Below are 27,008 nucleotides of genomic sequence, written 5' to 3' on the forward strand. Positions count from 1 at the left end.
GAAAAATCAACAGAATAGTATCTTACAGACATTAATTTGAGTTACTTAAAATACAAAATGAGCAGCTTCATAATATTTGAGCGACTAAAGGCTCGAGCAGACCGGATGCGCATCCGGTCTGCTCGAGCCTTTAATGTTTGTTTGAGTGTCAACGTTACGTCCTGCATTTTTTATACTCAGCGGCATTTTATCTTAAATGAAGTGTTTCGAATACAAAATGTGTGAAATTAATTACATTAGACACATTTCCTAGGAAATCTATACATTTCCAAAATAGTAATCGGAAATGTATAATTAAGATATGAAGGAGTAAGCGGGGGATAGCGGAGCGGGGGAAGGGGATTGAAACGAAGCATGCAAGCAGGCATGCAGCATGGAAGCACAATGCAACATGCAGCAAGCATGGCTTCTGTCACGGCTCCGGCGCTGCGGGGCTCCGGCGGTCCCATACGAGCTTATCGTCGCAGATGGTTTTCACGCTCACCGCCTCAGCTTCGGCTTGCTGGCCGGCCAGCCTCAGCCGCGGCGGCGAGCGTTAAAACTACCTGCGCCTCAGCTCGCAGGCCGCCTCGCCCCTCCGCGCCTATGCGGTTTTGAATTGCACTCTAGGGATAGGGCAGACAAGACTACGTGGAGTCGGTGTTGCAGTGATTCGTTTTCAAAATTCTGCCATCTTAAAATAGAATATCAGGAACCAATAATCATTAATAAAGCAGCTTACAAAACTTTGCTCACTTTAGTAGTACCTACGTTATGTATAACCTCACTTAGAAAAATCGATTTTATCTTAATATTGAAGTTGTCCTCTCTGTATTTCCAGTCGCTCACTTAGTAATGTAGTCGCTCGGATAAAAGTTTAATACCTATATGAAATGGATTTATCACAATTCACTTTTTGTAAGCTCGTTCTGGATTTTATTATTAATCAATATTCGTTGTTAGTTTAGTTAATTTTTCGCTTACTCAAATCCATACCGCTCAAGTTATTAATACAGTATGTCATCATCAGTCGCAAAGCGTTTTTTTAATCGCTCGTTTTATTATATCCCTTATTGTATTGAACCCGCAAGGCGCTGATAGTCCGCTGAGTATAGTTGGTCCACAGACTGCACGTGTAAAACACTTGACAATAAACTTTAAAAAGTGTTATTTTAGTTACATGAGCCCATGTTCCTGAGCTTAGCGCTCACAGCAACTCAGCAGCTCTCTAAGCGCCCTGACTGTTGGGCTCAGCAGCACCATATCGTCATCATAACTAATTGACGCTAACGTCATCAATGCGACACCCAATGTTTCTGCTGCTAAGCTCAACAATCAGATCGTTAATGTAACGCGGTGTCCTGCGTGAGCGACGAACGCGACGCGACGCGATCAACTCAACGGCATGCCCTACATGTGGCCTATGTGAGAGTCTGCGGCGAAACGCGACGTAACGCGCACTTGATTTGATGGGCGACCAGATGCGACACCACGAACTATTCGGAAGCGTTGATCGCCGCAGTGCGAGAATAACGATTGTTGTGGGACAAAAAACATAAACATTATAGAAATCGTTTATTAGTACAAAGAACTTGAAAGAATGTTGCTGTCTGTACTTTAAATATGAACTTTCAAGCAAAATTGTACTGTACTTCTCCATGATTTGAGAAGTAATGACCAAAATCACGTAGGACATTTGTCGCGTATATCATCGCGTCGCATTACGTCGCGTCGTGTTGCGTCGCATCGCGTCGCGTTCGTCGCTCACGCAGGACACCGCGTAAAGGTTAAACAGCTTTGATGACGTTATACCCCCTTGTCTTACCCCGCCGATAGCCCGTACGACACAGACAGCCTATCGGCCCATCTTACACAATTTGTGTATAACCCAGCCGTATTTAAATTCATACATACAAAAAGCATACGCATACGATCATTCAAAATGTTGGGTTTATTTAATGTCAGGTTTTTAGGTATACATAAAATAAAAATTCAATAATCGTCTTTATACATTTATTGACTATATACTTCATACATTTGACTACAACTAAATCATGCAACATATTATCTAATCAATTTATATTGTAATAAAATCTTATAAAATATTTATCGATAATACTCCGTAAACAACAGCGCGGACCTCAGAGGTCGTGTTAGGCACTATTTAAGGCACCTTTTGTAAAGAAAAACATACCCTTCTCAGCAGTTGGGTAAAAAGTTTTTTTTTCACCAATTAACAATGTGAATAACTATTTATACTGTACATAAAAACATAACCCCCTTACTTATAAAATCTCTAATCACCTTCTAAGCAACATTTTAACTAATCACTACTTAAAGTCTTAAGTAGTGATTAAATGTTAGTTAAGACATGCTTAAGCAAAGTTTATAAGTAAGAATTTTCTTAAACAGCCCTTAAGTATTACTTATATTTAATTCACGTTTATGAGTAAGGGGGTTTTAGTATATCTTTACTATTGAAATATAGACCCATATTGGGGTGAAAACGCTTTGTTGAGAAATTACCCATTTTCAGGGTAATTTTTTGCCTCTATTTGATATGAAAAACTTGAAACTTATTTAGAAAATAAAAATATCATTTATTTATAATAACATGCAAGCCACAAGGCGTAAAATAATCTTAGATAACAATTATAATCTGTGATTACATAACAACCGAATTAAAGCTAACTAACTTAGTGATGGTGTGTAGCTGCCTATAATTTTACGACATCCATATTTTTGCGAGACCTTTTTTCAATATATAAATTGTATAATTTAGAATAAATCTAAAAATAATAAGCTGTCAACAGCAATTTTTTTTAAATATCATCATTTATATAAACTTATTTTTTTGCACATTTTTGAAAATATGTTTTTATCAAAGGTCTCGCTCATTCTAAACAAACAATATTAATCTTTAACACATAACCCATGGCTATCTTCGATATTCTAAAACAATCAATTCTCCACGATTATTTAATAATACGGAATAAAACTTAACCATTTTATAATTAACTTCATAATAATGTAAACTAATTGTTTTTTTAGTCACATTTGTACTTGGGAATTGTTTTCAAAATATTATTGTATTTATTTAGTCACACATATTTTTGCCAAGAAGGCCTAGCCTTTTCCCAACTATGTTGGGGTCGGCTCCCAGTCTAACCGGATGCAGCTGAGTACTAGTGTTTTACAAGGAGCGACTGCCCTATCTGACATCTTCAACCCAGTTACCCGGGCAACCCGATACCTCTGGTTGTCTAGACTGGGTTTAATTTGAAACTATAAAAGACTATTTTACAGATTTACAGAACAAAAAAACAATATGAAAGCCTGTTAATAATTTCAAGTATTAGTTTACATTATTATAAACAAAAAATACATTAACTTTAACCATAGCAATTAAAGAACTAAACAGTTTATTTGAAAACTGCTCAAAATCTCTTACAATCTACACATATAAGCATACAGTAATATAGAAATTTAATAAAAAGTAAAATATTTTGAGTAAAAATTAATGAATGAGGTGATTTTTAATGACAAGAATACTTCATGGCCCCTGTTTTTCGAAAACACTTTCCTTTACATTCCAATTTCTAGACTACATACTTGATAACACAAATGATTTTTGTTTTAATGTCAAATCCTTGAAAATATTACCCTTTTGGCTTAGCCGTAGTCGGGTAAGAGTAGTATTAACTACTTTAATGTCTATTCATTTTACTTATTAAAGTTATAGTGAATAGACGCCTATACGGTTGAAAAAATATCTCTCTCAATTATAATTGGATAATATTATATCCAATACATATATTGTTTAGGTATAGTCACAGTCCAATCTTGTGTTTTTACAACACACGTTTTATTTTCCAAAAGAAAACTCAGTTCATAGAAAACCCACAATTTAGGGTTTAATATTATGTCGAGTACGACATTAAATGCTTATCGGCACTAAAGGCCTTGCATCGGCATACACAAAACTTCTCCGAAATCGGGTAAAAAAATACTTATATACACAGTTGCATATAACAATGCTTTTGAACACACATTTTGTTCACATTTCAAAGTCCAAGTTTAAATTCCTATATAGGAAAATTTATTTGGTAAATATTCTTGTCTCAACAACTTTGTAAGACTTTTTGGTTTTGCCCAGTTATACTGAAGGGCTGATTAAACTACTCGTCAAAACAAATTCATATTAGTTGGTAAAATAGACTAAAAGAGGTATGTGCTTCGCTACGTATAAATTCCACAATTTTGTTTTAAAAACTGTGATAAATGAAGAACCGCTCAACCGAACTAATGCAAACTTCACATAAACCATCTACTAAATAGTCCGAACGAAGCCTAAATATTTAGTTTGGCTAGGTGAGCTCATTCTTGAGTTATATAATTACAACGAAAAGTGACATTAATTTTTATAATTATAGATGAGTATTTTGGTGATACCTATGAAAGGTAGTACCAAAATTTTAGTGAAAAATTTCAAATCCTATATTTACCAGTACTTGACGAGTAGTATATCACTTTGTATATATTTAATTTAATTATTATTAGTAGCACAAAGCAGCAACGCGCCGCAGTCGTCCAACCGCTCCAAACGGTATGTCGAGTTGTCCGGCATGTGACGGACAAGCTCGTCCGTCAGACGGACGCGGGCGCCGTTGGGGCCTGATACTAGGACTGACTCGCATTCCTGTGGGGAAAGAAATTATTTATTAAGTAATTTTTTTGATGTGGGTTCGATTCCAAGTCAGGCAAGTACCAAGCAGCGGGGCCCAGCAGGGCCAAGGCCTGCCGGGGCTGCGGGATTGTTTGAAAGAGTTACCGCGGTCCTAGTACATAAAGGCCTTTGACGGAACACGACGGTTTTTAGTCAGTAAGAGTCTGACACTCCCTCACCGCTGCTAACCCATAGCGGGAGGAGTCATTTGATGATTTTTGACGTCGATGCAACTTTTCTAAGTTTGTATGTACTTTCTAAGTATATCTTGGGCACCAAAGACTGTTTCGTTCGCACGTTATACTGTAGGTCCCGGCCGTCATTGAACACCCTTGGCAGTCGTTACGAGTAGTCAGAAGCCAGTACGTTTGACACCTGTCTAACAAAGGTGTATTGCGTTGCCCGGGTAACTGGGTTGAGTAGATCAGATAGACTCTCACTCCGTGTGGCACACTGGTGCTCAGCTGAGCACTTGGGAAGCGACTAGCCGGATGGTATAATTACCTTGGAAGCATGCAGCAGCGAGTTGAGCTTGTGCAGTAGCTCCTGGGCTCGACACGCGTGTAGATATAGTGCGCTGTAGATGTTGCTACCGGCTGCACATACGTATACTGTCAGTCGGGGTTCTATGCGTCTGTAATGGTAACAAATATATGAAGGACTTATGTTTCCATTGCACTTTACACGCTGTCTACATCTCTTTTATTCTCATTTTCCTTTCGCAGGCATACTGGAAGAGGTTTCTTTAGAAATTAGCATTACCTTGTAAAATTTTATTTCTTGTCTTCTTCCTTTATTACAAAAATTGTGTCCAAAAATGGTTAATAAGTAAATGAAAATTCATATGGATTTTGAGAAAAATGCGAATAAAGCATCATATTTTTGGCAACCCATTTGTTATGTATGACCCATTATATTTACTGTAGGTAGGTACTATGCATGAAAATTCGAGTGCAAGAGTTAAAAAAATATTCGAGTTGGTTCTCTGTACATAAAAATCATATTATAAAGAATATTACAAAGCTAGAGTTCGTTTGTATATGTATTTATTTGCTAGAAACATTTTTTAACTGGGTAAACTGAAATATTTTTTTAAATGGGGCGCCATTTAAAAAATATTTCAGTGTTAGATAGACCATTATCGAGCAAGGCTATAGGCTCCCAATTATTTTTCCCGCGAGACGCGAGTAAGTTTAGTATAAGTGACCCCAAACATGACCTGTCTTAACACACACAATAAAATTAATTACAATTATAACGCTAAAGTATTTTGGCACCACAATGAAGACATTCTAGATTTAGACCGGTATAAATAATCTAGTAACGAAATCTATTTCTGTGAGTTTGAAAGTGTACCAAATTGGCTAGTGGCTTGTCACTCAAATAGAATACACTATTTGTTTCTTTATTAAAATCTGCCTAGCCTGTTTATTAAAAAGTAATTTATTACATATTCTTTTATTATTTAAAAAAGTGAAAAAAATATGTTATATAAAAAATCTATGTTATTTATTATATGTATTTACGTTATTTTTCTCCGATATTTGTGAACTGAATTTGATCATAAGGTTAAGCTACTTTTGGCGCAGCGCGGTCAGCCCACGGATGGGTGACCGTACATGACAAGTTACAGACAGTCAGAAGCCAGGATGTCCGACAACTAGTGGCACCCAAGGATACGTATCGGGTTTCCCGCGTAACTGGGTTGAGGTCAGATTGGCACACTGGTAGGTAGCTACTCAGAAGCATCCGTTTAGACTGGAAATCAGCCCTCTGCCATAGTGGGGAAAAGGCTGGGCAGATAATGATGATTTGCAATCATGATCTTAGTTTATGAATAAAGTAGATATACACTTACTTGGCATGTAGAGCGTTGAATAGACGAATACCGTCTGCCAAACCGCAGATTTGTATTATATCGTCACGGGACAACCTGAGCACAAATATTTATAAAATTAAAATAGCAATAGGATATGGTGAAGAGCGTTATTGACGGTGCTGTCTATTGCAATAGTTGACGTGAAAAAGAGAGCTAATTCAATTAGTCTATTTTCAATAAACGCCTAGTAAATATGCAATTTCATTTGTCTGGAAAAAAGTTGTGAACTGATTCTTCCAATTTATAAAAATTACAACAGTATTATCCTTATGAAATTACTTGATAGAATTAAAATTTCTATATTTTCTTGAGTTTTTTTAATTTTATATTTATGCATTTTGTTGTCTGTTGATATTCTCAGTGAATCCAATACATTAATGAACAAAAATAAAATTATTTTCAGGCATTACCTGAGCAGATCAGCTCCGGAGAAGTTGGTGAATGTAGCGGCGTGATGCGCGAAGCGGTGACGCGCGAGCCACGCCTGCGTCTCAGACGAGGTGGCTTCCTTTGATAGGCCGGAGCTCTGCGACAAAATATATTTATTTATAAAAATAATAATTTATTTTAACTTATGGATCTTTTATTTTGGTCTGAAAATGTCTTATTATTATAAAAGAGTTGAGGTACCCAACTGCATCTGATTTGACTGGCGTCGACCCCTACACAGTTGGGAAAGGTAAATGAGAATTGCCACATCACAAATTATGGATCACAAAACTACATAAATATTGAAGAAGAAAATTAACATACATATTAAAATACACCTGCGCATTGCTAGGAAGTTTGGTCTTACAATAAAGAGGAAACAAGGAAAAATGTTTTTTTGTTGTACCCTAAAGGCTCCGAAACTACCGAACCGGTTTGAAAAATTATTTCACTGTTGGGTTGCTAAACTACAGTTTAGTATTATTTGTTATAGTGGCAACAGAAATACATCATCTTCGAAAATACTTTCTGCAACGAATCATTAGAAACAGCCTGATGACAGATGGACAGAAAAGTCGTAATAAGATCCCGTTTTGCTCTTTGGGTACCCTATCAACGGAATTCTACAGGTGCAACAGCAGGCAAGAGCCAGTCATACATAAAAGGTATTTTTTCTTATAGTGATAAATATGAATAAACCCAGTAACTAATCTATTAGTTATTTACCTTCTCCGGATCCTCAGCGGGTTGCGGTAGGTCAGGCAGTATGGCTCCGGGCGAGTGGCACGGAGGTGAGTTCACTTTCACGTCGTTACTGCACACAAATAATTATTAATATTAATTAATAACCTACACATGCATAACCTACAATGCCTATGAGCATTACATTAATTAATTAATCTATACCCAAATAAGAGGAAGCTTGTTTTTTGTTTGTTTGAGCACCTAAATAAATTATATTTTACTAATAAAGCAGAAGACTTTTTTGTATATCCTAGTCTCAGAAACTACAGAACCGATTTAACAAATTATATCAATCTTGGAAAGCGGATCCGGATACGCGAAGTAGTTCCCATGGGATGAGAAATTTGACTACTCACTAATCTCAGGAACTACAGGACTGATTTAATAATTTCTTTCAGTATTAGATAGCCCATAGGTTTTTATCCAGGTGCATGAAGTAGTTCCCACAGGAAGCAAGCAAAACCGCAGACAGAAGCCTAATACAAAATACAAAAAGAAGCCTAAGTCTAATACAAAATTTTCTCAAAATCTCTCCACTTTCGATTCCCAAACAATACAAACACTGCACAGATAAGAGAGGCTGCCAAAATCTATATTTATTTATGTTTGCAAACGGCCTTCAAGCACAGCCCGGTATAAACAGTATCTTTTTATTTGTATGTGTATCTTGAAAAAACTGGTTTTCCTTGTAACGTTATACTTGAGTACTAAGATTTAGATGGGAGTTTGAAAAACTACACTAAACACACTAATATTATAAGGGCGAAATTTTGAGTGTGTGTTTGTTATACTTTCAAGCAAAAATGGTTGAATGGATTTTGATGAAATTTGGCAGTAAATTTTCATAATAACATGTAGGTAATTTTTTATTTATGTAAAAATAGTAAAGGGAAGTGGTTCCTTTATTGAACCGGCAAGAGATAAGTATCTTCCCGGTTAATAATGTCTCATAAGGATGCGGGTGAAACCGCGGGAAAAAGCTACTTTATAATAAAGAGAAACTTACTCTTGGCAATAAGACGGCTTCATTTGATTGTTGGCGGCAAGAATTGCTGAAACAAAATAAATACAATTAATTTTGAATACTAAAAGAGAGAAGAGTTGAATATCATCTTGCTCCAGCCCCTTTCAGGGAGGTATATTCCATTTGAGTAGGCACTTAGGTAAACATAGGACTTTTTATACAAATACATAATAAACAAATAAAGTAATGCTTAAATAATCATTAAATTAATCAAGTTACTGTTATTGTTGTATTTACATTTATTTTTAGCCATATTTTATACTCAAACTGAGCTTTTAAATAAAAAGTCATATCAAATTGTTTATATTTAGTTAATGTCTACCCAAATGGTGTGTATGTTGTTCCCTTGGCATGCGGGTGAAACCGCAGGCTTAAACTACTAGAGCTACATACTTAGAATGATGAGCCCTCTAGAAATTAGATAAATGTGTCCAGCAGTATGTAAGACTTACCATTGTGTGGTAGAACTGGTTTGTTGACCACTATTGGGCTTGCTACAGCCTTGGGGGCCACACTGCAACAAAGAAAATATATTATTTAATATTAAATCATCATCATACTAATCTATACTAATAGTAAAGGGTAAAGATTCTTGTTTGTGCGTATTAAAGGCTCCTAAACTACTGAACAGATTTGAAAAATTATTTTACTGTTGGGAAGCTAGACTATCCCCGAGTAACCTAGGCTATATTTTATCCTGGTCCTGAAAAAAGTTCCCAAAAACAAGTTACAACAAAAGTAAAAATTAAGGTAGGTCAGTTATCAGATTACGCAATTTCTAAATGTAATAATTGTCCTCAATTATAATAAACATTGTTTTTGTAGATAAAATAACTTTATAATCCATTTGAGTACGCACTAAAGTAAAGATAAGCAATCTTGATTTGACTTTTTATATAAAATCCTTCATTTAAAAATAAAATGTAACATTTAAAAGTAAAATATTGAGAATGGCTGTATAAAAATCGTTTAGTTATTCAAAACTTGGCTGCAAAACAGCACTTTTCAAACGTCAGAAATTTACAAAAGATAGCCCCCAAAACACCCACCCTTCACCACTTCCGATGTGTTTTTGATGGGAAGAAGAAGCGGCGCAACAAACTCCCCAGCAACACATGTCTGTCTGTAGGTTAGCTAGAAGAACCTTTCAACAATCTATTATACGTATATAAATAAGCAATGAAATGTAAGTCCATTGAAACATTTTTTACTTGTTTTGTACCTATGTATTTGTGGAAAAAGTCCTATTAAGATTTTTTTACCTCTAGTTAAGTGCCCACTTAAATGGAGTATAGATATGTTATATGTATTGTAGTAAGTAAATATAGTCATTGTAATTCAGGAAATAAATAAGAGATAATAATAGTACATAATCTATTTTGTGATAAGGATATGAATAAAACTGAACATGGTTATGAAAGAGGCTTATAACATATCTACTTAAGTGTAAAGTAATATTATAATTGCAAATGTAAGTTTATTTGTTATGCTTTCATAATAAAAACGGCTGAAGCAATTTTGAAAATTATTTCAGTGTTAGATAGCCAATTTATCAAGGACTAGCTTCTGCCAGCGGTTTCACCCGCATCCCGTGGGAACCTCTGCACAAACCCGGATAAAAAGCCTATAGCCTTCCTCGATAAATGGGCTATCTAACACCGAAAGAATTGTTCAAATCGGACCAGTAGTTCCAAACAAACAAACAAACTCTTCAGCTTTATAATATTAGTATAGATGGTTATAGGCTACTTTTTATACAGATGCGCAAAGTAATCCCCATTGGATGTACAATGAAACTGCTGGTGGAACATGAAGAGATATGGTTAGAAAATTATAATACGGCCCAAAGCCTTCCTTCAACAGCAGTAGGAATATATACATGTACAGTATACTTTAATGAACCAAAAATACCAGAGCGAATGCAGGTCAAATTGATTGACTTCAGGGTCAAATCAAATGATGCAGGTCACATAGACAATGTGGCTATACTAACTTATATTATGTTGAAGGGTTTTATACGATGTCTTATGAAAAACGGACAATAACTTGGAATAGGCAGGACTGATTTTGATAAAACATATACAAGGAGGTAGACTGACTTTAAACTACAAAAACTGCATCCAAATCAGTTCATCCGTTTAAAAGCTATAGTGCCACTGACAGAAGTTCAGTTTGGGGTTAAAAACGAAGTACTAATGTACCTTTTTGAAGTTAAAAGTACTATCTTAATATTTCTCGCATTTCAATGACTAAAATGTTGGAATAAAACCTAAAACTGGACTGTTAGAAGTTTAAACAATAACTGTACAGAAGTTTCATCACAGAAACTATGATTTTAGTACTTTCTCTTTTCAAGGATTGTGGTAAAGTCTAGTTTGGTTTATTATGTTGACTATAGTTTCAGACGTTACCATAGAAATGGACAAACTTCACTATTTAGGATACCTTTTTTTTGATACCTTGGTTAATTATAACAACATTGGGGTCACTTCAAGTATAACTAGATGCAGCCGAGTACCACATAGAGTGACTGCCTATCTGACCTCCTCAACCCAGTTACCCAGGCAACCCAATACTCCTTGGTAAGACTGGTATACAACCTACACATAGTATCTACCCATTGATATTGTGTTATGTACACATAGATTTCCGAAACCTGACATGATAAATCTGGTTCTAAGTGCCAAACCAGTTTCTATGTTGTCAAATATCTAGTTTTAGGCAGATTTACAAGACATCAAGCCAATGTAAATGTATAGAAGAAAACCAAAACAAACACTACTTTGGGTAACAAGATTTGACATATTTATGACATTCTAACAAGAAAAACAACCTAAAAATACATAAATAATGAGCATAGAAACGACCTAGATGTTTCTAACACGAAATACAAGGAAAAATGAGTGAAAATAATGTATATTTACAGCAATCTCGGTCGTCGAGCGGGTCTGACGTGAACATTAGCCGCATTCAGCCTCCTTGCTAGTTCCCTATACGTCGCCGGGTCAGCTTCGATCTCAACCTCGGCTTTAAGGAGGGAAAACTTCATTCGCCAGCCTCGGGCCTCCACGCCGTGCAAAAAGCGAGCACTGAGCACAACCCCACGGCCCAGGTGCCGCGCACTTAGTCTCTGCTCGAGCACGAGCATCTTACTCGTCAGCTATAGTCCTGCCTCGTCAGGTTGAAGAAGATGAATGCACCAGATCCGACACGGTACGCCCGCCCGCGTGCAACCACCATAGCTGGCCCCCAGCTCGCTTCAACAACCATTTGTCACGATTATATTCGCACTATGTACACCACAACACAAGGCTGTAAGTCCTTATACCGTTCGCAGCACCTTTTTACTTGTCCAACATATTTGGTCAGCGAACTGCCCGCAGAAATTGCAATTTCGATCGCGAATTACGTCTTTTACAATCAGCGATGCGTTATAACACACAGGATAACACCGGTACGAGTATTTGCAGTGAAATAATCAACGATTTAGCAGCGGAAAATAATTGTGTCGTAGAGAAACAAAGGAGTACGTGACAGGCGACGGAGCGCGAACGACTGGGCGTAATGGCCGCTGATTGGTCGTGAGTGAGGCGCGCACCTCGATTGGATCAAAACCGGTTGGAATCGGTTCGCAGAGGCTGCGGCCGGCTCGGGTCGGTGCATCGTAGTGCTGTGACACGTATGTTTATGTCGTATCGATTCGGTTTTCCTTTTAGTTTCGTTTGAATCGGAATTTATCGCAAACTATATTTAACCTTATTTTATTTATACTAGATTTTTTCAACTGTTACGGGATTTATTTGTGTAGAGGAAGTTTTTAATTGCTTGCGCTCTATAAAACTAAGTGCTATTAGTTTAAAACTTAGACAGATCGGCATAAAACCGGATATAATATTAGCTTTATTCGGTTTCGCCCAATTGAGTGTCAATTTATTGCGAGCTCATGCAATCCAGTTTGTGCAACCCGATTCTATAGGTTATTTCCAAGAAGTATGGATAAAATTAGCATGATATGTACCCAGTTGAAGAATTTAATATTATTCAATGGCTTAATTTAAAAATGTGTTAGATGATTGGTCGTGGCCATAACAACACAATGAATGAACTAAAAATAGATTAACTGTTGAGTATTTTGTTTACATATCGTTGCGATCTAACGATGATATGATACTTCATAACTAATTCAATTTCTATAACCGATCTTAGATAGATCGGTTATGTTTTTCGATAATATTGATATTTGACATAAATTATATGAAGCAATTGTAATTTTTAAAAATTTTTGATTTAGGGCAGATTTCTATAGATAGGAACTGATTACTTACGATGATTTAACTAGAACGATAAACGAACTATTTTCAACGTGTGGAAAGTATGAGGCTGGTTATAAATTGGTTGTCGTAATAGTTAAATGGTTCAACTGGACTATAGAAAATAAATTCATACATTTAATGACAATAGGTATTTTACCAACAAAATTGATGATTTGCGATATAACTAACGCTGATTAGAAGAAGATTAATTAGTTACTTAATACAATTTAATGATAATTGAAAAGCATTAAAAAAAAAATGAAATAATACAAAGATTGATTGAAAGCAAGTAAGTACATAGGGCACTTTTAATCTAGTTAAAGCAATTCCCTCAGGATGCGGGTGAAACCATACGAATACCAATCGTCAAAGCGTTGGCTAAATAAACGATCAAACAGAGTTTCTACGCATCTATAGGATGACTATGACGAACTAACGAAATCGTATCAATGAGATAAGCCGTTTTATGTCATCGTATTGACATACAAACAAACAAAACTTTCCTATTGACGAGTCATCGATTGCGACAGTATTTATAACTATCATTGGATAATTCACTTTAGCGCTGTTCTTATTTATACTGTTATATATTCTATGTGTTGATTTCTTAATAGAGATAGAATTTTGTGAGTTTCAGTATGACGAGTGACAGGAGAAAATGGAAGAGGATGACATATTGCGCCGACTCCAAATAACATTGGGAGCAGGGCAGGAAGAAGAAGATAGAATTTTGACATTAACCTTATTAAATATGTAATGTCAAATTCTATGTCTAGTATTTAAGCAAATCAACTATACAATAGATTACCGGGAACGACAGGTAGTGATCTTTTTAATATTATGGATTTTCATACGATATTATCGTACTAGCGTCTGCGAATGTCCCGTGGAAATTACTCCGCGCATCTGGATCAGAAGTGGCTTAAGTATAGATTTCCTCAATAAATGGGCTATCTTGGGATTGGTTTCCAGAGCTCTTTAGCTTTAAAATATTAGACTTACTAATCAGACTTTACCTATCCTTACATATAGATCTAAGGGCACAGATTTCTAAAATGCAAGTGCAACGATGAATTAATCTAAAATAGATATAAATAACAAAACACTATAAGAACACTGATTTCTAAATCAGCTACATCCGGTTAGACTGGAAGCCGACCCCAAAATAGTTGGGAAAAAGGCTGGGAGGATGATGATGATGACACTGATTTCTAGGATCAAAATCAATGAAACGATCATTACAACTAAAATAGTTATAAATAACAACACTATTATACAGATAATATTATGTCTACCGGACCTAAGACAACGCGAGATCAGTAATATCTTCCGTCACAGTGATGATACGGCCGTTAACGGAGATAAATCACTGAAAATAGTTTCACATATTTCTTGTTTGTTGCTGACGTTTCTAATTGTAGCTGGAATTTTAATAGTGTAAGGCGGATTAACTTTCAGCAGCTGAAAAGTTATTTTAAATGGACACGTTGTTTTTATTTTTCAATTGTTGACGATTTTAGGAATTATTAGATTTCGTTTCCCAAATGAAAATCTCCAGATTTATGAACTTAGATAAGAATTGACATTTTGTTATTCATAAGCGTACCTTTCGGTTTGATTTCATATCCAGAGGTAAACTTTAATTTAACTAAAACCAAGCCTCAATCTACGTCTAAAATGTAAGTAATTCAAATCAATTCAATGATAGCAATATTTTATCGAGAAATTATATTGAGCTAAATATCGTATCGAATTTCAATCTAAATTATTATACTCAGGAGCTATTAAAAAAATACGTACTTAATAATGGCATGAGTTTTTATGACACTATTTTATATCTAAGTTAGCAGTAAAACAATAATTACTAGCGACACGTAACGCGGTCGTGTCAATAAATTAGCGAAGCGAGGGGTGCCGGTAACCACTGGCTGGTGGTTTATTCTGGTTACCGCAACCTTCACGCGACTTTGTGGCGAAAACTAATCGGTTATGCGCTGTGACTGACGATGTGAGGGTAATTAGTACTTCAGGCTTGTGATGTTATTGACGTTATTATATAGGTAGATAAAAAGGTCTGAAAACTAATATGATGTGAATTCAGTATTCTACCAATAATATAATAAATCGCAGAAACGTATTAGCATTGAAGAATAGAAAAAAAAAATTACTAGTCCATGAGTATTAGATTAGATTATGTAAAGGTATTTTTACGTAGATTATGGAAAAACACTCTACTGAAATCTGAAAAATTTTCTGTGTTTCAGAATCCAAAGCAGCCTACTACAGTTGAAAGCTTTAAACAAAAAAACTTCAGAATACACCGTAAAACATCTAATGGTATAACGTTCAAAGCCAAGAAATCCCTACAACAATATCTTGCTATCAAGAAAAACAAACAACATTACAAAAAAAGAAAAACAAGTTTTTTCAACAATCAGCAATGAGCTGGCGGAATTCCAAGATATAACGGAGGATCTGATCTCAGTCAAGTGTTACAACACCTCGTTATTGCATTGTTTGTGAAAACAACATTCTGATACAATTTGTTTTCTTTGCTTTTGTTTATAAGAGTAAGCATTTAAATATTCATGCTGAAGTTTGGGTTTATGTCTTTCGACTGTCCATTAAAATATAGAAAGTAGAAAGTACTCGTTAATACGTTACGCTTTTATACATATTCACCACATTCTAAAAACGGGGGAAAAAGGAAAGTACTTAGTATTTTTTTTTAGTGAGACTGATTAGTAAGCCTATGATGCGGATATAATACCTACTTATTCTAATGATCTATATAAATTTTGGAATAACAAATTACACAACTTCTTATGAACTACGCTAAACCAAAACAACATGAAAGCCAGAATACCTGAATACACTTGAAAACAAACTTAATATGAATCATCTGCATCTGAGAAGGCATCTGGCCTAACAAGTCTAGTTTCGAACATGTTTTGTATTGCTGGGGAGTTTGTTGCGCCACTTCTTCTTCCCAGCAAAAACACACAGGAAGTGGTGAAGGGCGTTTTGGGGACTGTCTTTTGTTTTGTGACGTTCGAAAAGTACTGATTTGTCAGCCTAATTTCAATAAACGTTTTTGAGTTTGAGTTTGGAGCATTAAATTGTGATCTTCAACTGTCTTGTTAGCAATCCTTAGTGGATACGCGTCCGAACTGCATGCAAGCGGCAAATTGCATTTGATATTTGTAAACTGGATTTGAGCTGATTTTTCGTCGGCCATTTGCAGTTTAAACTCCCAAAACTGGTGTGGCAATTATACGTCTATCAGTTCGTTTTGCTGATATATCTGACTTTGTGTTTCTAGACGTTTGCTGGAAGTTTACTTGTATTATTTGGGAACTGAATTTTTCCGGGTGAAAACCATGTAATCGGCTCGCTATCGACTAGCTGTTCTTCCGTCCCGTGGGAACTATTTCCCGTAACCGGACCAAATCCATTGTTAATCGGGCATAGTTCAGTTTCCTAACAGTTCTTTTCTCCGAGCCTTTTTCCCAAACTATGTTGGGGTCGGCTTCCAGTCTAACCCTAGTTCTAGTTTCCTAACAGTAAAATATTTTTTCAAATCGGTTCTGTAATTTTGAAGCTTTCAGGTTTACATTAACGGTCGAACATTACTTGTTCTGTGCCTAGCCTTTTTCCAAATACGTGAGGGTCCTGAAGTCCCTGTGTCTTAATCATCTAGACGTACTTCAAAGTGAGTTCATAGTCGCATGAAAATGTACTCAGCACTAACTTTGCACGTAACTAGAACACAGGTATTGCATAAGCAGCTAACCATGAAAGTCAACGACCTGACTAGACCCTGCATTCTACATACATACATATATAGGTTATCTACTAGCCGTTTCGGTGGGAACTACTGCCCTTACCGGGATAATATGTAGCCTAAGTTACTTAGGGATAATGTAGCTTTGCAACAGTAAAAGAATTTTTCAAATCAGTTCAGTAGTTTCGGAGCGTTTAGGCTGCAAACAAAGAAATGTTTCCTCTTATAATATTACATTTTTCTTTTTTGGTATATCATCTCACAGTTTAGTCTAGGTGGCCATGTAGGTACTGCTTAACAGGACTTTGACATTTTTGTAACAAAATGGTGGACTTTATACGTAGCGAATCACGAACCGTGCCACTATAGGTTACGACAGAGTACACTAAACGCAAGAACAGGACAGAAATAGCACCGGATTAGCGATGCGGTTTTAGAATCGTATTGCATAATGAAATGTTTGTGTTGACGCTTGATGGTTTCAGAGCAAAGGTTCAAAAGTCAACGAACTTTCATTATTAACTTCGGTACTTGATGGGGAACTTACTAACTATAATATGAGAGGAGTAAAACGACTTGATTAAAAGGTTAGTTAGACTATAGATGCAACAAAGAACCAGCAAATTGCAAAGAAGACCACTTTTTCTCAGGTGCAAGACCAAATGCGAAGTAATATTAACAGACCGTTTTTCTTTGCTTTTAAATAATGAAAAGATACAGGAAAAAGTCTTAAAAATATTCCACTGTATAGCAATCTTATAAGGAAATATCAGTTTCATGTTTTCTGATAGCATGATGAGTTGACATCTCCAAGACAACTTCCTACTAGAATAATATAACGCGGTGTCCTGTGTGAGCGACGAACGCGACGCGACGCGACGCTGCAAACGCGACGAACGCGATCAACTCTACGGCATTCCCTACATGCGGCCTATGTGACAGTCTGCGGCGAGACGCGACGTAACGCGAACTTGTTTTGAGGGCGACCAGACGCGACACCACGAATTACGTTATGGTCTTAATTTTTTATATAAATTATGGAACTCACCAAATGTGTTTCTTTGTAAAAATATTATATTTGTTTTCTTTCTGTGCTTTTTACGATATTTTTTTAAAAGTCTGTACTTTAAATATGAAATTCCAAGCAAAATTTTACTGTATTTCTAACTGATTTGAGAAGTAATGACCAAAACCACGCAGGACATTTGTCGCGTATAGCATCGCGTCGCATTACGTCGCGCCGTGTTGCGTCGCGTCGCGTCGCGTTCGTCGCTCACGCAGGACACCCCGTAAACCAGATTTTCTATTTTGGTTAGGAACATATTTTAGGTGTCCTCAAAGACGTATTTGTGTATAATATTTTGTGGAAAATATTGAAACCACACCATAAAGAGCTGATTTAGACAATTTTCTTCATTTACAATATCCACCGCACGTTAATGTCGTGTCGTATTGCCGTCCCGTCGGGCTATGAGAGTGAAGGAATAGTGAGTGCACCTGTGTCTGCACAAATGCTTGAGCACTATAATATGTGCTGCGCTGTTGGCTAATCTCCTTACATGACAGCCACCGCCTACAACGTACAAAATTCAAAGTCAAAGGTTAGCCACTTGACAGGTCACAAACAGCTTCAGCTTACATTACCATTACATCCTCTTCTAATCCAGTTAGAACGAGTTCTCTCGAAGCATATAGATCCGTTCTAAATATAGTTGAGTACAATTTACAGTAATGGGGTCGACTGACTTCGAACGTCTTGGACATGGAGTACAAAATAACAAGCGGAGGTGCCATAACGGAAATTGACTAAGAAATTGGCGTCGCCAATGCGAGTTTTCGGGAGACGAGGGACATTACTGTCTCCACCCTTATACGCCCTCTTTGGAACCCGCTCATTTTTTGTAATATCGGATATTGTTGAAAGAAGACTCAAAGAACCCGAACTGTACCTTATCGTGACACCTATCAAAATTTGGACCTAGAAGGAGGCGCCTGACCGCTTTATAGCATCTCCGTTCATCTGTCCTTACTCCGTGGTCTTGTATGAATGGATGCCAGGTTGTGTAATAATATGATGATGAATAGGCTTTTGATGGCGCTTTTGTGGTCAGCCACTGACCTTTGTAGTGAGGATGTATTTTTAGTTAGTCGTATGATTTTTGAAAGGAAATGGTACTGACGGTTAAGGTATGGATGTATATTGAAAGAGGATTAAGGTCAAAATTACATTAGAAGCGGTTTATTTTGCTATAGAATATATACTTGACTAAAATTATGTAAAAATAAACAAGAAATCGTAATTCAACACTCCATAAATTAAAAGACCGAGTCGTATTTATTTTCACCATACAAAATTGCGTGCTACAGACGGTAATTACGTAACACAAAAAGATAAAAACAGTAGAAAAACCTCCTTTATTAATTCGCGCTGCATGCAGATATACTCGTACATCGCATGCTACCATGCGAACTGGTATGACAATCACGCTATACTGCACCTAGCAAGTTGTTCAGATCAGCGCTGTTAGTTTTGATTAGGTTTTCATTTGTCATCAAGATAAATCAAAAAGTTTATTTTTCAAAAAGGTCAATTATTTATTTACTTATTACAATTAGCTTATCATTTCCCACAGCTGAGCAAAGCCTGCATCTCGCTTCTACACTACCTGATCCTTGTGTCAATACTTCTCAGTAAATAATGGAGACCCTAAGATCTTTTGATTTTTAAGGCGGAAAACTGTAACATAACGAAAATGTATGACTTAAAAAAATAATACTTTGTTACATACGTTGTAATAACTAAATACTTGGTTATTTGCAAACAAATTCTTCTCATTTAATATTTGGTAATTCAATTTCTCAATACTCGTTGTACTGGCCTATATTTTCAGTTAAACATGTCCCTATTTTCAATTTTATCCAACTCCATAGTTAGCTCGGTACGTAACACGAAGGGAGGCAATTGTCCGCCATTGAACCAAGCATACTAATTACACGTAATAGGGCTAGCATTCAATTAGCGGCCAAAGGGGACTCAGTTGATGGGCTATTTTTATAGTGCACGTACTCACTAGTGATGTTGTAATGTCGATATTTTTTTGCGGTAATTTACGGTTTTTTGTGTAGTGTCCCAACACTATTATTTTGTTTTGGTTTTGAATATGGAAACGTGATAATTCTAGTTTTCTGCCGCGGTAAATAATTACAAAATTAAAATTGATATAAGGAATCTACCGGCATTTTCCACCCATATATTTAAATCAACTACACACGGCTAAATTGGTCTTCAGAATGTGAAACACCTAATTTAAATTGAAACCGTTGGAAGTAATTATAAATGATGTGTTTACTAAATGGCCAAATCATGATTTGTTGCCATCATGAAAATTCAACGAAAACTTTGTAACATGATCTTTTATGAAATCACTTATAGGTTATGCCAATGGTTTCTTTCACCTGCGTCCCGGGGAAACTAACAATGTTACGCAAGCGGTAACTCAGAATAGCTATAAGCTTTTTCAATCAGCGGGCTAACTAAATCTTTCTTTATTGATTTTGATTGGTCTCGTGGCAATAAATTAAAAAAAAAAGTTCAACCTAGGAAGGCCTTTCTCTAGTAAAGGACGTTTTCAGCAGACCATGGACAAAAGTACATCACTTTCAACGCTTTATAATAATCAGGAAGACAACTTCCTATATTAAAATCTAAATTATTGACCAATGACCACTACTTAGACTAGGTCGTGGCCTAGCTTCCTATATTATACCTAGGTTCCTAGGCACAGATATCTATTGACAGAGGTCACATAACTTCAGCTCGTTTGTTTGAAGGCGAATTTCATTATGTAGTTTATTGTTTAGTATTGAGGAAGAAACTTCCTGTACTTCGGATAAAATATAAGCTATGTTACTAGGGGATAATGTAGCTTTTCAATAGTGGAAGTGATTGGTTTCGGAGTCTTTAGGGAGCACACAAACAAAAAAAAAATCTTTCCACTTCATGATGATATTAGTAAGATATGACTAGTTGTTCTCCACGGTTCCTTCCTCGTCATTTCCTGTGTTCGGATAAAATATAGGTACCTAGCCTATGTCATCCAGGGACTTCACAACAGAGAATCATTCTTTCAAATTGGTTCAATAATTTCGGAGCCTTTCGTTTGAGTACTAAGCATATTTTTTTGAAGTATGGTTATCGCAAATTCTAGCATTGAAAGTAAATAAACACTTGATAAAAACTCTTGTTTTTATTGCAGTATTTAGGTGAAGGACTGATAATATTAGACAGATAGTACGTTCTAGATTTTGCGAATTTCAAGGCAAAGATTAAATAGCCAGCACGTTTTTACCAAAAGAGTAATAAGGTTTTTGATTTCAAAGTTATCCTAATTCGAAAATCGCTACAATCACACTAAATAAATAATAGTAAAAGTAGGTATTATAATATAAAACTGAGGAGTTTGTTTGCATGAACGCGCTCATCTCAGAAACTACTAGAACGATTAGAAAAGATATTTCATAGTTAGATAGACCACTTATCGAAGAATACTAAAAGCTACTTTTTATCTATGTGCGGGAATTAGTTCCCAAGGGATGGAAACCGCTGGCTGAACCAATAAACTGTAGGTGACAGGTTCTATAACATTTGGTTAAGACATGATTGTCCTCACATGACACCAATTGTTATTTATTGTTCTAAATTCTTAACATGTGACATACCTAGTATAAATTGCAAGCTTGACGTTTCATGACGTTTTCAATTAAAACATACTTGTATATTTAACCCAAAATCTATATATTTATTTGAATTTGTCATTTTTACTATAGCGCAAATTGCGCAACGCATTGTTCAGTTTCTTTTTATGTAATAAATTCTTGATGTTTTAATGCTTATTTTTTACAGTAATCTCTTCCAACGGTAGCCAGTTTGATATTTACTTATTTATTATTTATCAATGTAATATTTTTACAAATGGATACATTACGTCGAGATTCTAAATGCAAGTAATCCTAATAAATGACTAATTCGTGGAATTCTCAGAAAAAAACTTAGTAGTAATTAACATTGATATGACGAATAAATATCAACTGTCTTAGCAATTGAGAGAAATTGATATCCGTGACGCGTAAGTCATTAATATGCCTTAGTTTAGTTTGTTTATGGAAAATTACATCCGTGTCTTATAATAAGATATCTCTGAAAGAAGGATATAAAAACATTATGTTGATGTGTACTGTAACGCATTTAGTTAGAAACTCTTTTGTGTAAGGTTTTATTCATTAGATATATTTGGTACTGTCCGGACAATCATTTTAAATGCGTTCTATAAAAAGAATAGATTAGGATTTTTATATTGAAGTATGTGTCTTCACCTCTCGAACTCGAACAATAAACGTCGTGATATTAAATCAGTTTTTCATTTGAGCAAGCGAGTTGTCTCCCGGTCCTACAGTACTTTTGCTTTTGCCTTGTGATTCTGATATTCTTGGCAGGTATAAGTGTTAAAAATCCTGCATACACCACCTAGTATGAATAAAATGGTACTATTTCATGAGGCAGCAAGTTAGTTAGTTAGTTAGTTGCAGCCTATTTATCGTCCCACTGCTGGGCACAGGCCTCCTCTCACACGGAGAAGGATTGAGCATTAATCACCACGCTTGCTCAATGCGGGTTGGTGATTTCAGACTATATAGTCCAGGTTTCCTCAAGATGTTTTCCTTCACCTTTTTATCAGCCATTGGTGTCTAAGATATACTTAGAAAGTACATACAAACTTAGAAAAGTTGCATTGGTACTTGCCTGACCTGGATTCGAACCCGCGCCCTCATACTCGAGAGGTTGGTTCTTTGCCCACTAGGCCACCACGACTTTGACTTTTTGATGAGGCAGCAAACTTCATATGATTCAGGCCTTAATACACAGTTTGCATTGCGTTGAAAGACTTACCAAAATTTCTTCACAATCGGTTGCATGCGGCCCATGGTCGCTTAGACTTATCGCTGATCAAATATCTATATTATAGAATCTAAAGTGTTGCGTAGCCCATGTATCGAGGGCTGCGGGATTGTTTGTGCGAGTTACCGCGGCCCTGGCACATAAAAGGCCTACGACGGAACACGACAGTTTTCAGTCAGTAAGAGTCTGACACTCCCTCACCGCTGCTAACCCACAGCGGGAGGGGTCATTTGATGATTTTTGACGTCGTTAAAAAAAAATCATGTGTCGAAGCTAGAGGCATTTTTTTTATCCTGATGCGCGAAGTAGTTCCCACAAGATGCAGGTGATACCACTGGCTGAAGATAATTAAAAATTAAATAAAACTTACCACATTTCAGGCGAGTACGGTGGGGAGGTGGTCACCAAAGATGGCGGCGGCATCAGAGCATCGTTTGACAGCTGTCAACAAATATAATTATTCAAGTAACACATCTAAATTATCTAGTTAGTTCTTCTCCATAGTACACTACTTTTAGAATGGAGAACTACAATCTTTATTTATATTTTTGACATTCATAAGTGCTTGTAAAGTCTAAATGAAATAAATGATTTGACTTTGACTTTGGATGCTAACGAACATAGGTACGGTTCGAGTTACGTAACTTTGCAATTCTAAAGTTAGCCATTTGTATTTAGTCTATATTTTTTCATACTTCAGACTAGCAAAGCTATTCGACAGTGTCTGTGAAGTTTCTTGACGGTTCTTCTCCATACATAGGCGAGTCTTATGTATGGAGACTGTCTTATGTATGGCACTGTTTAAGACCGTGCACTTAGCTAGTGACGTTTAGTAAGAACCCGTAATAGGTCTTTATGAAAAAAAACCTTTAACTTTGAAAATATCTGTAAGGAATAATGCTCAAGGAGTTAAATACCTAACTTCAGAATTAAAAAGTTATTTTGCGCAAAATGTACATAGGAAACGGCTAGACAAAAAAAGGATTTCTCACCGTAGTAAGAACAGTAGCTTCACACCCTGGCTGGTACTTCTCCAAGTCAGTGCGAGGTCTGCGCATGACCTTCTCGCGATCCTGCTTGTGTTTCCTGTCCGCTCCTTTCAGTTTGAATACCTGGTGAAAAAAGAGTTAGGTCAGGATTTTGCGCAACTTTTGTAGTTTTGCGCAATGATGCGCAACTTTGCGCAGGGATGCGCAATAATATATTAGTTTTTAGAGCGTTTTAAGTGATCTACTTTAGAGAAACAAAATAATAAATACGAAATTATACAATTATAAACAGGATGTTTAGTGTGATTCTGAAGACAAATTATATCTCCATGTCTTTTGTTAGCAACATAAGTGTACTACAACTATATATTATGTGATATCTATGTACACCAGTAAAGCGCTGGTACTCAGCTGAATCCGGTCAGACTGGAAGCCGACCCCAACATAGTTGGGAAAAGGCTCGGAGGATGATGATCTATGTACACCAGTATACAAGCCAAGTTTTTCGCGTCTGGATAAAAACTTGCCTGTATATCTATCTAAGTCATTAGCTATAGGTATTAATGCTAATTTCTACCAAAATCCTTCACATAGCAATTATATGCACACACGAACGTTCAAGTGTGATAAACAGCCGAATCATCCTTCTTTTAGGGAAATCGGTTAACTAGTTACCTTAATCTGGCAAGCAGCCGCATGCAGCCTATTATGTTCGTCGCTAGCGAGGTAAGTCTCCACCTGTATGCGGAAGGGGACGCCCTTCTCACCACCGTGCTTCTTGGCTGTGAATTCTGTTGATATGCAGTTCACCTGAAAATGGGTGTTTTGTGAATAAAAAGAATGTTTAACTATCTCTAATTAAACTATACTTTGAGTGTCTAAGCAGTCCAAGTTCATTGACAACATATTTATAGTCATCTTAAAACAACTATGTACTACTTTGAATTTTCACGTATCTACCTACAATTTTCAAATTAAACAGTTGTTTTAAAACGGACGTTATGTTATCGGTGAACCTGGGTCTAAATCGACTCATTTACTAACCCATATACACTCAATTATGGAGATCTGTTTTTGTACCCTGAAGGTTCAGAAAGTAATGGATATGAAAAAATCTTTCACTGTTGGGAAGCTTTACTTTTCCGAGTAATATAACCTATATTTTAACCGGGTATGGGATGTGGTTGCCGCGAGATTCGGAGGTGAAACCGCGGGATAGGTAGAAACACAGCATCTTTAGGGAACTATTTACCACATACGGATAAAAAGTTAGCCTATGATACTCAGGAAGAGTCTAGCTTCCCCATAGTAAAAAAGAAATCAGTTCAGTAATTTTGGACCCTTTAGGGTAAAAACAACAGACTCAAACCAAACGAAAAAACGTTTCCTCATTATTTTAATATTATAGCTATGCATTTTAGTAAAGAACAAGTTAACATACCTTGATATAAACGCCGACATCTTTAGTGGGGTCCCAGAAGACATGCAGAGCGTTCAGACAAGCCGGCTGTTCCACGCGAATCACTCCGTATGAGAGAGGGACGTCCACCTGTGGGAGAAACAACATATTTTGTGGTAAGAGTGTTGATTGGGTTAAAAAGTAATTTACCAATGCTTCTTATAGGCTTTAGTTGAAAAAAAAAATGCCAAATCGCTCTGTCAATTTGATCAGTTATGGTTTGGTTTACACTATAAAAAAAATTACTAAACTTGATCATGATCATTTTGGTTAAATCTTAGCTAAAATATAATGGAGTGAATCAGATCTTTTATTTCACGAATGCGTGTGAGCCATATACAGACAAAGTGCGTGTTTATTTACATACACAAGTATGGCTCATCCGCTTTCGTGAGATAAAACATCTACACTAGAAAAACACCCCAATCATTGTCAACGTATACTCCATTTAAGTAGGCACTTATTTTGATACTTATTAATCCATCATTTACTGTTTCTTTAATTTTTTTTTTATTAAATTATAGATTATTTACCTCCACAATTCTCTCTCCGGGTCTCTCGTTGTGCCACTGCGCAATTTGCTCTCTCTCCATATACTGAAGGCGACGCTCGTGGAAACAGATTTTGATCACGCTCTATAACAACAGAATTATTTTGTTAGTTTGTTAATATTATTTATTACTTAACTATTTATGTGCACAGTAAATGCATGACAGAAAAAGACATTGCACAAAATAGTACTCGGTGTTTGTTTGATGGCGCTTATTTCAGTTAGCAAGGGTCTAATTTCCATGTATCGAAGAAGGCTTTATGTAGATTTTTAGGGTGTGCGAAGAACAAATAAATGAATATACTTCTTAATTCTTAATGCTATTGTAGCTTATCTATGCAAAATAATGAAGAATAAGAAAATTTTTTGTATGTTTGCTTGAACGCGCTTAATCTCAGGAATTACTGTTTGGATTTGAAAAATTCGTCAATTTTAGATAGCTCATGTCCTTTTTGTAGCGCGAAGTAATTCCTCGGAAACGGATAATACTGTTAACTAAAGCTAGTTGACAATAAATTAAACAATATACCTTCAAAATCTTCCCCTTATAATGCGACAGATCTCCTAACTTCTTGAGTTTGATCTCATACGGCTGACCCTGGTTCAGATACGTCAACGTCTCCTCGTTCTGTTTAGTGGCTATAGATGTCGCTGCTGCTAGGACGTATTGGAATCTGAAGGGAAAAATATATTTTTTGGGTCAGAATATCGGTAAAATGGGGTTAGGTTTTCAGCCAGAGATCGTTCTATTGAAAATACTAGTATTATTTATTTCAGCGACTTGATTTCATAATTATTGAAAACAATATATTCTTTGGATAAAATTAGTCGTCAACTCCCTGGCTTCTGACTAATAGGCGTCCAAGCGTAAAAAAGTCGTAAAGCTTTTTGCTGTGGAAATTAAGAAATTGTCGTCTCTGCAAAATTACATTGGCAATTACGTATATTCTAAATACACGAAGATTAAACGACGCAAAAAGCCCGAGCGCTGTTATAAGTTTGACTGATACATAATAATATGTATGTATCTGTGACACCGTAACTCTTAAATCAGATGAACTGACTTAGATTAGTTTTTTTACTTGAAAGCTGGATTTCCTGTCGTTCTAAGTTACTTTTCACCAAATTATATATGTTTCTATTGCTGATAGTTTTATTTTGAAATTACGCTGGTTA

The 27,008-nt window shown here is 36.1% G+C and overlaps 1 protein-coding gene across 6 annotated transcripts in view; it reads right to left on the reverse strand.

The window, feature by feature from the left end:
- Nucleotides 1-1,978: 1,978 nt before the first annotated feature.
- Nucleotides 1,979-27,008, reverse strand: part of LOC110384610 (transcription factor CP2) — a 41,705-nt gene continuing 16,675 nt past the window's right edge. For all 6 annotated transcript variants that reach the window (XM_064042156.1, XM_064042154.1, XM_064042155.1 and 3 more), the window contains 13 exons: nt 26,362-26,506; nt 25,816-25,917; nt 25,265-25,372; nt 24,499-24,633; nt 23,827-23,946; nt 23,205-23,275; nt 9,234-9,295; nt 8,764-8,809; nt 7,740-7,827; nt 6,995-7,110; nt 6,564-6,638; nt 5,210-5,339; nt 1,979-4,678 (listed from right to left, as the gene is read on the reverse strand). In XM_064042156.1, coding sequence (XP_063898226.1) covers nt 4,526-4,678; nt 5,210-5,339; nt 6,564-6,638; nt 6,995-7,110; nt 7,740-7,827; nt 8,764-8,809; nt 9,234-9,295; nt 23,205-23,275; nt 23,827-23,946; nt 24,499-24,633; nt 25,265-25,372; nt 25,816-25,917; nt 26,362-26,506 — 1,351 coding nt within the window. In that variant the 3' untranslated portion in view covers nt 1,979-4,525. The remainder of the gene's footprint in view (nt 4,679-5,209; nt 5,340-6,563; nt 6,639-6,994; nt 7,111-7,739; nt 7,828-8,763; nt 8,810-9,233; nt 9,296-23,204; nt 23,276-23,826; nt 23,947-24,498; nt 24,634-25,264; nt 25,373-25,815; nt 25,918-26,361; nt 26,507-27,008) is intronic.

Source organism: Helicoverpa armigera, chromosome 27 (genome assembly GCF_030705265.1).
Source record: "Helicoverpa armigera isolate CAAS_96S chromosome 27, ASM3070526v1, whole genome shotgun sequence".
NCBI lineage: Eukaryota > Metazoa > Arthropoda > Insecta > Lepidoptera > Noctuidae > Helicoverpa > Helicoverpa armigera.